Consider the following 15,693-nt stretch of genomic DNA (forward strand, 5'->3'; position numbering starts at 1 on the left):
GTCTCTTTCCGTGTCTTCCAGGTGACATCACCCAAAAAGGATATGAAAAGAAGAGGTCGAAACTCATTGGAGCCTACCTGCCCCAGCCTCCGAGTACGTACCCTCCCTGCGTATATAACGCGTCTAATTTTAAGACTTAAGTGTAACACGCAAGTGACACCCGAGTGCAAACCCTTTCTCACGCCCAGCCTGCACGAAGGTCACACTTCGGACGTGGCGCTGGCACGCCAGCCTCCCCTGTGACTGCGTGTGTCTCGTGGACACGGGAGGCGCGGAGGACTCTTCTGGAATTGTGCAAATAAATATAACGGGTCTTTCATCTGGCAAGAATCCATGGATTACTTTAAAATGCTGATTCTGAACAAAAATTGTGGGAGCATTTATAATGTAAACGTGACTTCTGGTTTAGTGAATTAAAAATCATTGCCATTGACCATAGTTTAAATTACCGAAGTTTTGGCTGCCGTCCGGAGGGGGCAGGTCTCGAAGGCAGAGCGTCCCGCGTGGGCCGTGACTTGGGACAGGCGGGCCGTGTTCTGAAGTGCGGTTGTAAGACGCCGCGCGTTCTTCCCGAAGGACAAAGTCCATCTCGCTCGAGTGTTTCCTGGGTGCGGGTTTGTAGAATGTCTGTGCACATGACTGACGTTCTGCACGTTCAGGAAAAGGAAGACGCTCCCAGGCTGGGCTTCTGGCCCTTCAGTTCTGACTGAAGCGTAGTTCCGTTGGAGGTGACCTTGAGCACCTGCTAGGTTTTAGGAGTGACAAATCTGACCCAGGTCCTCAATGAGAAAGGGCAGCACCTGAAGGACCCCTGTAGTTCCCACCGTTGACATGACCTGTTGCAAGCGCTTCTGGTAGGCGTGGGTCTGCAGGTGCACACGGCGCACAGACGCACTCTGTCCCTCTCCCTCCTGGGACCCCCGACTCCCCTGGCCCCTGCTCGTGTCCCGTTAGCACGGGGAGGGGTGCTTCCCCCAGTGTGCACTCCAGGGACCTGACTTGGCGGGTGGGCTCTCTGTTGTGCTTGTGGTTTTGTTTTGATTTTGTGTATTTTCCTTGCTTTGCCTGATGCTTGAGAAGGTGGAGGTGGAGGTGGACGTGTCGTGCTGGCCTGCTAGCCCGTGGCTGGGTTTTCCTGCTGTCTTGCTTCGGGAAGGGGGAGCTCTGTGCCGTTCAGTGGAAGAGAGCGAGTCCGCTGCACGGCGGGCTGACGGCTGCGCGTGGAAGGCTTTTGGAGCAGACGTGGGCAAAGGACCTGGTGGTCTGCTGACAGGACCGCCAGGCTCACGGCATCTCCGAGGCTGGGCGGGGGACGCCTCCCGGCAGGGGTGCCGCCGCATCTCTGACCGGGACTGCCGGGGCGCATGGGCTCTGAGTGTCTCTGACTCACCCACCCCGGGGGTACAGAAGTGAGTCCGCGGGCGGTGTGGAGGCCGAGGCTGACCGTGCGGTGGGGCGTGGAGGGTGGCCCATGTCGCGCGGTCCGTTGTGCTGTTCTGCATGGGGCGGCAGCTCTGCTCAGTGCTGTAACAAATTTTTAAAAAACGCAAGTTTGCATTAATTAGTCTTTCTCAACTTGTTACAGCAGCGAACGGAGCTGCCGTGGTCCGCTGCAGGCTGCAGCACGGCGAAGGCGCCCCGGGAAGAGCACCGCGCTCCGGCAACATCGGGGTGTGCGACGTCCGAGAAGCCGCGGGCCGAGAGCGGGTGGCCAGCACCGCGGGGAACCGGCCGCTGTTTTACTTTCGCTTCGGTGAGCGTCCTCCCCGGAGAGAGGCCCCGCACGATAGGGCCGCCAACCCCGTGTGGGCAGGGGCCGGCGCAGGAGGGGTTCGCGGTGAGCCCCGGCCCCCCACGGGCTCCTGCTGCTCCCTGAGGACATGCCGCCCTGGGTCTCTGGGCGGGTTCCAGCCCCCGCGCCCCAGCTGTCGCACGGCCTCGGGCCCCGTTCTGAGTCTCCTCTCTGAGGGCGTGACGCCGTGTCTTACCACCCTGTTCTCCCTGCTGGAACACCGCTTAGAAACCCCTAGAAGGCGGCAGATCCTGTCATCCTGTGGCCCGGACGGGTCTTCTGCTACCCCGGGCGTCCGGGTCGGCGAGGGAGTCTCGGGCTAGGGATCTCGTTTCCAAAGGGAAAGAGGGAAATTGAGCCAGAGGTCGGAGAGTGTGTTCTCAGAGGCCACGAGCCTGCTCAGAGGCCACAGGGACTTTTGTGGTCGTGTTTTGAATATAAGAAGCTCAAAAAATGAGTTTAGCGCCTCTTTTAGTAGAACAAGAAAATGAGCATTGGTTCGTTTATCTGTAGGGTTTTATCCCACATGAAGGCCATTATTTGAAAACCCTGAAGAAATAAAGAGCTAAGTGGACAGTTGTGTTGGCTTCAGTCTCGAAGGCGCTGCGCTGGGGCTCCCGCTCGTCTTCTGGGCCCAGCTAGCCGACCGGGGGCAGGTGGGTGAGAGCTGCGGACTCAGGCGCTCGCTGTGGGGTCTGCTTCGCAGTTCAAGGGAGCCCCCGCCTCCCCGCACCTGACTGCGAGGCGAGGAGGAGACGGCCTGCGTGGGGACGCTGCTCTGGGGTCCTTGGTCCCGGCCCAACACCCCAGGAAGGGAAGACAGGTTCCCCGTGGTTCAAGGCTCAAGACAGCAGATTCCCAGCCCGTTTGGTGGTGTTCATGGCGAGTCGTTGTTTCTGAGAGAGTGTGCGGACCGTCATTCACTCTGTAGAGCTGGGGAGGCAGCCTGAGAGCCAGGGGCGTGGCGGCCGGGCTTTCCCGACGTGCTCAGTCGGAGACGCGACGCTCTGGGGACAGGATCTCAGGAGAAGTGTCTGTGCGGCCAGTTTCCTCACCCCGATGAGCGCGTTCTTGTAAGGCCGTTGTGTTTTGTGAACCTTTTTTTAACATTATTTTTATCTGTCAGAGAAAAGAGGAACCCTCCTAGGAGGTATTCTAAAACCATTTCTAAGATGTCGTTTGGGACACACAGTTCTGAATTGGAGAGGCTTGTAGGAGCATGTGAGCACTCGGGTCGGAGTCCCGCATATTAGCCTGTCCCAGCGGATGTGCTCTGGAAGCGTCTGTCTCCTGGTTTCCCTCTCTGGACGCCGGAGGTACCAGGTGCCCCCGAAGACAGGCTGTCTTTGTGGAGCGTGGTGTTGAGTGCATCCCTGAATCTTGAGGAAAAAACTGTTCTGGGAGAAAGAAAAGACGTCAGGAAAACACACTAACAATCATTTTCGAGGAGGAAATATTACTTAAGACTGACTCGTTGTCCTGGTCCCTGTCTGCGGAGTCTGTCTCTGTCATTAATGTCCAGCCTGATACAACTTTAAGGACAGAACGCAGACCCACCACCACCAGTCTCTGCGGGCATACCTGTGCCCGCGTTGGCTTCCACAACCGGGTGTCCGTGGCTCCCGGGACGAGGCCGTGTGGTCACGTTCCGCCATTACACAGATGGTGAGACTTCCCTGCGCCAGAGTCCCTGTCCCACAGCGCGTATGTCAGAAGAGCCTGTCCCCATGACCGCGTGGCGTTTCTCCGTGGACAGTGGTCCCCCTGGAGCCCAGCCGCGCCAACTTGCTTTCCCGACAACGTTCCGGGAATCGCGGATCGCAGTCACGAGACTGGAGGACGAGTCTGCGCTTCCTCCTCCTCCCTGGGGACCGGCCTCCTCGGCGGACAGGCCTCTCCTGGTCAGGGTGGAGTGGCCACGTTTGCTTCTGCTCAGGGAGGCGGCCGGCCCCACCAGAGCCCAGCTGAGCTGCATCAGAAGGACTTTGCACACGGCACGCCCGGCCCCTCCTCAGCTCCGCGGACCTGCCTGCTGCGGGAGGGTCCCAGGCCCGTGGTGGGGCGGCCTTCTGCACCCGCCTGTGCCCTCTGCCTGCCCCTGTGCGTCGTCCAGAGCCCGGTTCCCGGGTCCCTTCTGCAGGGATGCCTGGGGTTAGGACAGGCCCTCTGGTCCCGCCCCACACGAGCCTCTACTCCCGCCACGGTTGCGCAGCTGCACCGGACGGTGGGTGAGCTCTGACGGCTCCATGCCCAGCTCGCCCCGGGGATGTCGGTGCTTTCAGAGATCTGTTGAAGGATGGGCCAGTTGCTGTCTGTGGCCCTGTCACAGCCCTGCTGGTGGCAGATAGGCCTCTGCCCGTGTCCTCCCGACCAGCGTGTCCAGCGGGTGCTGGAGCTTGGGCTCTGGGGGCTGGAAGTTCCCGGAGCCAGCCCCGCCGAGGCCCGGGGCAGTGTGTTTGTGTGCCGCTCTGCTCTAGTCCCACGGAAGATGAGGCCCTTCCTCATCTGGCCTGAAGGACGCAGACTGTGGGCAGGTGCTTCTGGGCCTCCGAGAAGAGAGTGTGCGGGGGCCTGGGTCTGCCGAGCTGCCACGGGCCAGGCCTCTGCCCCTCCGGTGCCCGTTGCAAGCCGGGTCCGCGTCTTCACTCCGCAGCAGGAGTTAGGGTCCCCTAGAGCAGAGCCCCGGGCCCGGAAGCCCCATGAGCCCATCCCGGCTAGGGCTGGAGGGACAGCAGCCTACCTGGGGACCCCTACCTGGGGTCGTGTGGTCTGTTCCTGACGACAGGGTGTCAGGCACATAAACCCCCGAAGAGAAAATGGGTCTTTGAATCAGGTTTCTGGTGTGTGACTCGGCATGAATCCTTTCCAGGTGGACTTGCTGTAGGAACTGAGCCCCCCTCGGCTGGGGGGGCGACCCGGGTCCTGGGTGAGCCCCACGGTCATGATCTCAGTGCACAGTCCGCTGCTGCTGTTGCCGGACTCCGGTTTCAGCACACGCTGCTGTGGTCTCGGTCACATGGATTTCCGGTTATTCCCAGTGGTGCCCTGCGGGCCGGGCTGCCGCTCCCCGAGGCTGGTGACGACGGGGAGGGTGAGGACACGAAGCCGTGTCCCGTGTCAGCTTCTGCCACGTGAGCAGAGCTGGGAGCGGGATCCGGGTGTCCGCCTGGGCAGCGAGGAAGTCGTCCGCTTTGGAACAGGCTCGTGTGAGTCTCTGAAACCCGCCGGCGTCTGCGACCCCGCTCCTGACCTCGTGCGTGCTTTCCCCCTGAGCTTCTGTTCCTCGGGGACCAAAGAGTGAGTGCTGAGTGCACGTCGAGCTCCCCAAAGTTCCAGATCTTCTGCACTTTTCCACAGAATGAGTCCCTCATAAACTAAAATTTGTTGACAGGAATATGGTTAGCGGTTGTGTGCAGATTTTGGCGAAGCCTTCGGTCGTGAGAGGCAGAGGCAGGAGTCGGGCTGACGGTCGGGGCCACTGTGGAGGGAAGAGGATTTCTGTCTGTGCGTGTTCTGACCCAAGTCCGTACAAAGCAGACGCGGCAGGTTCCCCGTCCGTGTGCACACAGTGTGCTGCGTGTCTTCTGTGGAGGCTTGACGGCACTGACTGCGGAAGGAGGTGCTGCCCTGAGAGTCCGTCCGGTACCAGAAGAGCGGGGGACAGTTCAGACATCGTTTCTGTGCAGACCGGAATCACGGAAAAGCCCTCCGCAGTTTCCCCAGGCTCCTGAGGCAGGACCACATGTGTGGGGGCCTAGAGATGCTGTGAGCCCCGCTGGGCCCCGGGCTCCATGGGCGCTGAAGGCGAGGACGCAGGACCGAGAGGTTCCAGCCAGGGCCCAGGGACGCTACTCGCTCGTGACCATGTCCGCGTCTGCTCCCCAGCCTGTGTGGAAGCTGGGAGATGTGCTCAGTTCCACACGGGCTAAGAGTAAGACCAGAATTTGGATCAAGGTCTCTGGTTTTGAATTCCAGGTGCATTTTTGTGGAAGTCATCTTCCAAAATCCTTCGCAGTTTCCTTTGAAAATACGTGGAAAACGACTACTTTCTCTCTTTCCCTTGCTGTCTGAATTGGAAGTCTTGATATTTCCTCGAACATTTGACTTCCTGAGTGAGCGAGGGTGGTCTGCACGGCAGGTCTCCTGGCCTGAAGCACGTGGCGTGTCCAGGCCGCAGAGCCCCAGGACCACGTGCCTCGTGAGCGTGAGATCCGCCGTGGTTTCCACGTCCGGTCCTGGAGTCGGCAGGTTGCGCAGGGGACAGCTCTGCGCTGTGAGGGATTTCCTTTGCGGAGCTCTTTCTTCGTCGTGTGTTGGAAGAAACTGGGACGGACCTGTGTGCGGCTGTCTGAGGTCGTTGCTGGCAGAGCGCCGGGGGCCCGGGCTGGGTCACCGTCCCCTGCCTGGCTTCCTTGCTCTTTCCTCTTGGACTCCTGGGTTCCTTCTTCCCAAGCCCCTTCGGGGTTCTCGAGGGAAACAGAAGCCTCCCGGAAGGTCATGTTTGTACGCATGCCTGGCGGGAGCCTCACAGGGCCCTGCTCATGCCGGAAAGACCCCAGTGTTTGTTCAGGAGCCCCCCGAGACCCCCTGTGGCCAGAGGCAGCACTGCTGCGGGGGAGGCGAGCACACAGACGTCCCTGCTCCTGACTGGCTGCCTCCTGAGTAAGAATCCGAGGGACGTGTCGCTGTCTGCTGACCTCACAGCCGTCTGCTGCCCTGATCTCCTCCCTGGGCAGCATCTGTCCTGAGAAGGTCACCGGGGCACGTGTTGTTTGGCGGTGAGATCACGAGGCCGCTTCTCTTCAAGGGACCAGTCAGGTTTGCCCATGAGACTGGTCACTGCGCCAGCACACGGAGCCCAGCAGCCCGCGACCTCTCCACCCTGAGGACAGGGCTCCCAGCGCGCCGGCAAGCCCTGGTGGGGGGGGGGTGCCCGTCTTGAGGGAAGGGGCCGCCACCTGTGAGCATTCTGGGGCTGTGTAGCCTGGCAGAGCTGCGCACAATGGGAAACCGAGGCTCAGGGTGACGGATGGCTCCGGAGCATGGTCCCTGGTGCTCTGTCCCTCGATTCATGTGGGACCCGAGGCTGGGTCGCTGTCTGCTGCACGGTGCTTCATAAGCGAGGGACACTCCATCCCTGCCACGTTGTTGCCTAAGAAGGATTAATCTTGGCCCGCTGGCTTTCTGTGTTTTTGGAGGTTTCCCCAGCTCCCTCGAGACCCTCACCTTCCAGTGTCCTTGCTCCGAGCCGGTCCCCACGTGATGCAGCCACGCTCCGGTGGTCCCAAGATGGGCTCTTGGTTGTGGCAGGAGCGTCCGGAGCTCGGTGTGTTCCCGTACTGTTTTGGGTTCTCGTGCTGCCTCACACGCGACAGGAGAGACCCCTCCACACACGGCCTCGGGCCCCCAGTGTGGACAGGTGGGAAATTCCTATCTGGAGGGGCTGCGCGTTGGACGGATGGCTTTTCCTTGTCGGAACATGCTTGAAGCCGCTGCAGATTGCGTTCACCGTGAATTACTGATGGAGGTGTGCACACCCATGTTTTAGTTCTTTAGAATGCCCTGTTGCCGGGGAGCTGGTGAAGCTATTCTCCTTTTGCTAGTTAACTCGTTTCTCTCAAACCTTGTGCTGTGAGCCGTGCGCTTCAGCCTGTGGACATGGACGTTCGTGTTTGCATATGGAATTGGCTGCGGACTGGTGTGGGAGGCCCTGGCCTGTGCACGGGGCCTGTGGTCGCTGGAAGTATGTGGCTGGCCGGGGCCCCGGGCGGGGAGAAGGTTAAGGGAATTCTGGGGGCTGTGTTTGACTCTCCGGTCTGTGAGAGGCCCACGGACTTAGCTGTGGGGAAGAGTCCAGCACTCTTGGCAGTTTGAACGTGCATGCGGAGCAGGACGCACGGAGATACCTGCACACGGACGGAGGGTAAATCCATGGGACGGACAAGGGGGAGAAACAGGGACGGGTTTTAGTGCTATGTGGGGTCGAGGATGGGGGTGCCCAGGGTAGCAGACGGTGCTGGTCTCATGGGCACCATCGGGGAGACGATGAGGCTTGGCACCCAGGAAGCGGGTGAGCCCGGACCCCCTCCCTCCCCCAGAAATGTTTGTTCTCTGGAGAAATGGACCTGAGCACCTCCAGTGTGGGGTGCGAGGCACAGTCTGAGCATGTGCCCGGAGACGGAGAACAGCCGCAGCCACCAGTGACGGACGCCCCTGTGTTGACTCACAAGCCAGGAGACGGGGTCTCCTCCTCCGGACGTGGGCGGCTTGGGTCAAAGATCTGCTGCCGGAGATGGGTCTGTGATAACCCCCAGAGGAGGAAGCCGCCGGCTCACGGCTCCTCGCTGGGAGTAACGTAACCGCTGTGGCAGTCGAGAGGGGAAGACAGATTGTTCACGCATAGTACACCATCGGAGCGATTGACATGAGAAGCAATGAATGCACGTAACTTTCAAATAAATTGATTATTACAAATTCTTAAAATTTCAGATTTCCATGTAATTCTGCTTAGACGTCTGGGCGAACACCAGTTCTAGGAGGAAGGGGTGCCGTGGGGGGGGGCATGCAGCAGGTCTGGGCCTGCCGGCCCGGATTAGAGCAGGAGGGGCCCACGGGGAGGGTCTTCAGGGAAACGGAATAATGAGCTACAAGACTGTCCCCACGTTGTCAGGGACGGCCCCGGGGAGAGAGGGTTGGGAAGGGTTTTCACTTCTGTTGGGATATTCTGAAGGAACTAGCGAGAGGTCCGTCGAAAGCCACGACGGTGGAGCCCAAAGATGCAAATACTCCCCCAGGAGTAGAGGAAAAGTCAGCTAGGAGGGGCTTCGCTGCCGACTCGTGATCCTGCCAACGGCTGGGCACGGTGCGCTCTTGGGAGGGGTCGTGTGTTGTCTCACACGGCCGTTCGGAGGGATCGTAACCTCTTGTTTGTAAACACGACTGTAAGTACCGAATGAGGACACTTTTCTTTGTGACTTAATAGTACTCCTCGGTTCATGAATTCTGTGCGTCAGAGGAAAGAGTGGTTTTAAAGGTCACCTGCAGACTCTAGCTGGACGAGGTCTGGCAGCTGTGTCATCAGGACGTTCAGGGACGCGTGTCGGCGGCACGGTTCTGGTGCAGGGAACTGGGTAACAGCCAGGAAACCTACCCCGTCACGGGCCACAAACGTGCCAGCAGGCGCGGGGGTTCCACAGGGCGCCTGCCTGGGTCTGTCGGTGCAGCGTGAGACTGTTGGTCTCGGGGTCGTGAGTTCGGGCCTCGCGCTGAGCGTGGAGCCTGCTTCAAGGAAGGAGTGTGTGCAGTCGCCAGCAGCACGAGGAACTGTCACAGCGCTCCTGGAAACGGCCCTCGTGGAGCCATCGCGGAAACAGGGACGAAACGGTTTCGGTTAAAATGCGACCACTGGTGACCTCCTCTGCCAGGTGTGGCCGTCCATTCTGAAGACGCAGCAGTTACTGCTGGGTGCCCCGTGCTCCGCAGCTCCGCACTCCTGAGTCGGCACCAGCAGACCGCTCCGGCCGCACCTTCTGAGTCACGTGGCCACGCTGTCCTCGCTGCTCGTGGTCCCACGCGCCACCGAATCGTCATCGCCAGACCTGGGTCCGCTCTTAACTAAGACCCGTCAGAGCAGCTGTCATTGGCCACGTATCCCGTCGGGTGACCCGTCACAACCGTAAGGAAATGGAGACTTCCCAGTCCCTTCGCATCAGAGGGAGCGGGTTTCCGAGTTAGACACTGAGCGAGCAGAGGTGACCGCACAGTCCTGGTTCCCAGAATCGGACTGTTAAGCTGACCTGTGGGGTGTGTTATAAAGGTCACCTTCCTGATGAGTGTCATTGAATCTCTTCAAGAACGAGCATCACCTTCTGCGCGTTTGCCGTGTGGAGAAGACCGTAGCTCGGTGCCGTGGGCTCCGCTTTCCCCTCCGCGCAGGCATGTGCGGGCAGGGAGCGGTGCGGGGTCTGTACGGGCTGCCATGTCAGGGCGCGAGTCGAGCCTTCCCCTGACCCAACCCTTCTCCCTTAACTGCTCCGTGTCCAGGATGTGCCTGACCTGCTGCGTCGTTCTACCAAGTGATTTTACCAAACGGAGGGACTCGGGCCGCCGGGTAGAGCCTTACCTCACTCTGCTGTTTCCCTTCTCCCAGGGGTGGATCAGGCGTTGCCTCCCGAGCGCCGGGCTCCCGTCACTCCTGCTCCTTCCACGCGCTACCACCGCCGGAGGTCCTCAGGGTCACGCGATGAGCGCTACCGGTCAGGTAAGGCACCGGGGCGTGTGGTCACCGCTCCCCGGTCTGTGATGCTGACGGGGATGGTGAAGGGGACGGGCGGGTGCATGTCCTGCGCGGGGCGAGGCGGGGGTGGCGTGCGTTTCGGTGGCCTCGGGCCGGCTGTGTGGTCACAGGTGATGACATCTGCTTCCCAGACAAACACCCCCCCAGGGTACACGTTAGAACGCAATAAACAGTAGCTCTTTTCACATTTTTCAAGATAACGTCTGCTGTTTAGAATTTCACAACAACTGAACAGTAATCTCTCATGAGCCAAATTTTGGGTTTTTTTAGGTGTTACTACTCAGCATGTGGTTTCACTTTGTATTTTCTTGGCTGTGAGTATAATCTTTTTCCTTTTCTTTTATCCCCAGGATTTCTGTTTTCCAAGTAGTTTTCAAAAAAGGAAATCCGCACTTTCCTGTGTTCTGTTTCCTTTGTGTCTTACGGTGCCACGTGCGGGGACGCCGTCTTGGTAACTCCGTTCCACTGCAGCCGTCACCGGGCTTTGGCTGGCTTAGATTTCGGTCATTAATTGTGTCCCATTAATGTCTCTCGTCAGAAAGCTTGTGTGACGATTAATATTTTAATGACGTTTTGAGAGATTTTTTTCCCCAGCATCTGCATTAAAGTTGCTTTTCCTGCTTCCCTGACTAGACTACGGCTTTTAAGGTAAATGATCAGTAAGTGTTGCTGCTGGGACCTCCGTTTGGGGCGGAGGGGTTTGCTCCCCATGACAGAAGATGACGCTCCTACTCTGTATTTTGCAAGCGCTCTCGCAAGTCCTGTCCCGCTTGGCTTTTACTGCAGACGGGGTGCGTACTGCTCCTTGATGCTGCGGAACAGGAAGCGGGGGCTGTGGGATGCGGCAGCTTGGGCAGCGCACACCGGGGCTGGAGGGTCGACCGTGCTCTTGGTTCTGTATCCGGGCTCCTTCCGTTAGCGGGGTGACAAGGCAAGGAGCCTCTGCCTGACTTCCTGGCTGGCTCCTTCCTGGGAGGGAGGAAGGGGCAGGGCCGACCTTACAGCACGGGGTTGTCATCTGGGGGGTGAGAGTGGCTGGAAAGGCAGTGGAGGCTGAGGGCTGCCCCTTGGCCCTCCCACCCCCGTGCCCAGACGCCTTAGTGTGGGGACACTGTGGGGACAGGGTGAAGCAGGAGCTTGTCCCCCACTCCACCTTCTGTTTCCAAGACGTTGGAATGCCCAGCATGGGTCAGGATGCCCCGTGGGTCAGGGGTCTCAGAGGCCTCTTTCACACAGGCGGGGGGAGGTGTGCGCAGGTGCTGTCGGCTCACCGTGAGATGCTTGTTACCTCGCTCTGGACACGACCTTGTCCGGACACGACCGTGCTAGTGTTGGCGTGCGCACGCGCAGCGGACACAAGTGCTGACACACGGGGACGGGCAGAGTCGCACACACGGGAGACACACGGGCACAGCCACATGCTGGTGGCACAGTCACGTATGTGGGAGACACGTGTGTAGCCACATGTCCGTGCACTCACAGGCCTGTGTGGTGGAGGCACACACGGACGGACAGTAGACACGGGTGCACAGATGCATAGGTGTACACAAGCCCGTGGACACACCACCTGCAGAGCACACATGTATGTGCACACGCATGTGGGTACACAGATGCGCGCACACAGGCACACGTAGACCCAGAGACATGTTAGTGCACAGAAACACACATTTAGACACAAACATGTAGACACAGGTGTGACCTAGATACGTAGACGTGCAGACACACGTGCAGACACACGTGCGGACACACATGGACACACACAGGTAGACTTGCACACGTGGAGATACACACAACTGTATGCAGATGTGCAGGTACGTGCAGCTGCGTGAGACATCGCAACACACACGTGGACACGTGGCTACCGTCATATCTCCCGTTCTCGCGGAGACCAGTCAGGTGTCCTGTCTTTCATTACAGGTGAGGAGCTGGTTCGGGGCGGTGTGTGATTGTTGGTGAGACAGTGGGGGCCTCATCCAGACCTCAGGGACCCTGGCTCTGTCCGCCTCTGTTATTTCTTACCACATACAAGGGTGTAACTTGTGTCTTGTTCTAAGCTCCAGCTTTCTGTGTTAAATTTTTTACAAATTTAGATGGAACTTAAGAGCACGCACGGTCTGTTTCCTCCATTACGTCTTTCCTAACCACGAGGGGCGGGGCTGGTAAGCCCTGATGTTTCCCGGCCGTGGCTGAGGTGTGTTCTCCAGACCCTCCCCGCTGTTTCAGGAGACATGCCCGGTGCCGCTGCCTCTCCGTCGGTGTTTCCGAGCAAACATCTCAGAGGGTCAGCAGAGTAGGAAACGGGGCTGTCTTGGCCTCAGGAGCACTTCCTTCTGCCCCTACAGGCTGCTGCCCACCGTGGGGAGTGGAGTAGCCTGCAAGGGAAGTGTGGGGGAGGGTGGTGGTGAAGGGGGGGCCAGAACCTTCCGCACGGCCTGAAGGAAACCACACCTGTCTCCGTCCAGCCCGCTCGGGGCCCTACCTCGGAATCTGTTTGCTCAGGTAGCATCGCCGGGGGGACCTGCGGCACCTGGGGTCTGACTTTCCTCTAAGAAGCCCCAGCCTGGGGACGCGCTCGGTGCTCTGCCTGCTCTGGGTGAAGGAGCTCACGGCCCCGAGGGAGAGCCAGATGCGTGACCCCGCACAGTGTGTGGGCGACGCGCCTCTGCTCGTCTTCCAGAGCGTCTGCTGCTCTCGGAGTGAGGTTCGCACCTCCCGTGCCCAAAGTCTGGCTTCCACCGCTCCACGGTCCTGTCTTTCGTGTCGTCCCCTTTCTGCAGCCGCACCGGTTTCCTGGGTGTTTCTGAAGCCCCTGATTGCTACGGAGCCTTTATGCTCTGATCCCGCTGCCCAGAACTTTCTTCCCTCGGACGGACACATTGCTGGTCTCTGGTCTCTGCTCAAGGTCACTTTTTGCACGAGCCTCCCCGACCACCCGGTAAAAGGGCGGGACATGGTGTTGCCTCGTGCAGCCCCTGTGTCTGCGCTCGGGCTCCTGGAAGTCCGTTGCAGCTGCCAGCCCCGACACTGCCCGTCGCCCCTTGTCCTGCCTGCCTGTCATCTGTCTGTCCATCCTTCCGTCTTTCTCCACCGGCGTCGTCGGTACGCCTCTGTGTCCCCCACTCTGTCCACCGTGAGAACGTGAGCCCGCAAAGGCAAGGACATTTTTCTGTCCGTTCGTGTATCCCAAGCATCTGAAGTCCTGCCTTGTGAGTATTTTTGGAAGGAAGGAAGGTGAAGAAGTGTAATACATTTGGGGAAAAGCAAGAAATTAGGGAGGATGAGCCAGATTTTAAGGTCTGTGGTGTACCGGGCCCAGGAACTTAGACTTTGTCCTGAAGGCGACAGGTGCCGCCTGAAGACTTGAGGCAAAGGCACAAGATGAGCATAGCAGGGGTTCAGGGAAGACCCTGGTGGCCACGGATCACGTGCAGGGGAGTCGGAAGGACCCCGAGGTCGAGACACAGTGAGAAGGTGAGTCAGGGTCACTCAGATCTGACCTCCGTTCACCGGGGAGCAGCAGCAGGACGGAGGCCCAGGCGGTGTGCGTAGCTGTGAGGGCGGGAGTGTGTGGTGCCGCCTGCGTGCGCGGGCCATGTGGCTGCCTGGGCGACGGAAGCCAGCTCTGCTGTAGGACTCAGGGTCCTGTCGTAGGTCCTGCTGGCCAGGACTGTGTAGGGAATGCTGTGACAGTGCTACTCCGTACAGGCTGTTGTGCTTTCTAAGACCTCGTCCTGCTCGTCCTGTTGTCAACCTGGAGTCGGAAGCGACTGCTTCCTTCACGGCTGAGAGGAGCCTGTGCAGTCGCTCTCGGCCTGTGCTCGCGAACCTCGCTGGGGCTCTCGGTTTCCGCGGTCAGCACGGGTGCCCCTCGTGTTGTGGTGCCCCACCCCCCGCAGGAGAACTGGTGAGGACCTGGGGTCGTTATCAGCCTCGCTGGTCTCCCCCTCGAGTCTCTGCGATTTCCTGCTGTGAAAACAGGCCAGCCCTGAGTCTCCTTGATGTGCACAGTCCTCTGATGTACTGTGAGTCACTTTCCCTTCCGGCGTACGGCCACCAGTCCTCCTTGACCATGTCGTGTGGTTGCTGGACAACCTCATGTGGCCCATTGGCGTGTGCAGGGGTTGGGGATCTGGGCTGTCTCCCTGAGACGGCCTGGGGGATTTCAGACTCTCAAAAGGGAAAGTGTTGTGGTCCTGAGGAGATTTCGGTTTCCACACTCCGCAGACCACTCAGCTTGCAGTAGAAAGTACTCTGGATGCTTCAGTAACCAAATTATATCAACCGAGAAGTAATTCTATTATCTCTTAGATAATTGCCCTAATTAGCAATCAATCCAATCAACCATATAGCCTCAAATTTAATCTCTCTTGGCCATACTTTTCCATTTCATTTCCAGACCCATGGCCTTGCACAGTAATGAAGTCCTACTGGAATTCTTTGTAATAGTGTGTACTTCTCCCCTTTTAAATAACTTTATTTGGAAACTTACATTTGATTTGGAGAGTGAATTAATGAAGAGGCATTTCGCGAGCACCTAGAAAACGTCAAACTCTGTGTTAGGCACTTAATCACTTTTACTGGATAAGTCCGAATTAGAACTTGCAGAAATTCTAGCTGTTTCTCTAGGCCCTTTCTCCCCAGCCAGAAGCCCTAGAACATGACACTGAGACCTGTGTCGTTCCTGTTCCTACCAGGACCAACCATGTCAAGGAAGAAAGTTGAAATAAACGTGCAGCATATGGGGTCGTGACATGTTTAGAAAGGTTGTTTTGTCTCTTGGGCAGATGGCAGATGGCTTCAGAAAGGACATCGGGGTGCCTGGGTGGCTCAGTGGGTTAAAGCCACTGCCTTCGGCTCAGGTCATGATCTCAGGGTCCTGGGATCGAGTCCCACATCAGGCTCTCTGCTCAGCAGGGAGCCTGCTTCCCTCTTTCTCTGCCTGCTTGTGATCTCTGTCTGTCAAATAAATAAATAAATAAAATCTTAAAAAAAAAAAAAACGAAAAAAGAAAGGACATTGGGTCCGTCTGTGTCACCGGACCAAGTGGTGGCCTTTCCCGGGGCCTGCCCCCTCCCTCCAGGTAGAATGCGACGGGGCCCAGTCTCCACCCTGGACAGCCGACTCAGACAGGCTCCAGGGACCCAGGGGGACCCTGAGACCTCCAGGGATGTCTGTGAGGTCAGACTGTGGAATAACACACATGATTTGCTCTGTCCGCACTCATCCTCTCGTGAAGGTACGTGGATTTCTCCAAGGCTGTGGGTCGTGGAGATACTGCATTTAGAGGGTAGGTGCAGACAGGGATGGCGAAGTCTTGCATTTCTGAAAGTTTGTCAGTTTACTTGCTAATACAGTAAATATCAAAACATTAGTCCTAGAAACAAAAGATTTTTAACACTTTCACCCATTTTTTAAAATTTCTTTTCAGCGTAACAGTATTCATTGTTTTTGCACCACACCCAGTGCTCCATGCAATCTGTGCCCTCTATAATACCCACCACCTGGTTCCCCCAACCTCCCTCCCCCCGTAACTTCAAACCCCTCATTGTTTTTCAGAGTCCATAGTCTCTCATGGTTCACCTCCCCTTCCAATTTACCCCAACTC

The 15,693-nt window shown here is 58.3% G+C and overlaps 1 protein-coding gene across 3 annotated transcripts in view; it reads left to right on the top strand.

Moving 5' to 3' along the window:
• Positions 1-15,693, top strand: part of DIP2C (disco interacting protein 2 homolog C) — a 347,914-nt gene that overhangs the window by 159,903 nt on the left and 172,318 nt on the right. For 2 of the 3 annotated variants that reach the window (XM_082739775.1, XM_082739777.1), the window contains exons 2-4: positions 22-93; positions 1,586-1,753; positions 9,942-10,052. In XM_082739775.1, the coding sequence (XP_082595901.1) occupies positions 22-93; positions 1,586-1,753; positions 9,942-10,052 (351 nt within the window). The remainder of the gene's footprint in view (positions 1-21; positions 94-1,585; positions 1,754-9,941; positions 10,053-15,693) is intronic. The other variant, XM_082739776.1, reaches the window with a different exon arrangement.

The sequence above is a fragment of the Mustela nivalis genome (genome assembly GCF_964662115.1).
Source record: "Mustela nivalis genome assembly, chromosome: 7".
Classification (NCBI taxonomy): domain Eukaryota; kingdom Metazoa; phylum Chordata; class Mammalia; order Carnivora; family Mustelidae; genus Mustela; species Mustela nivalis.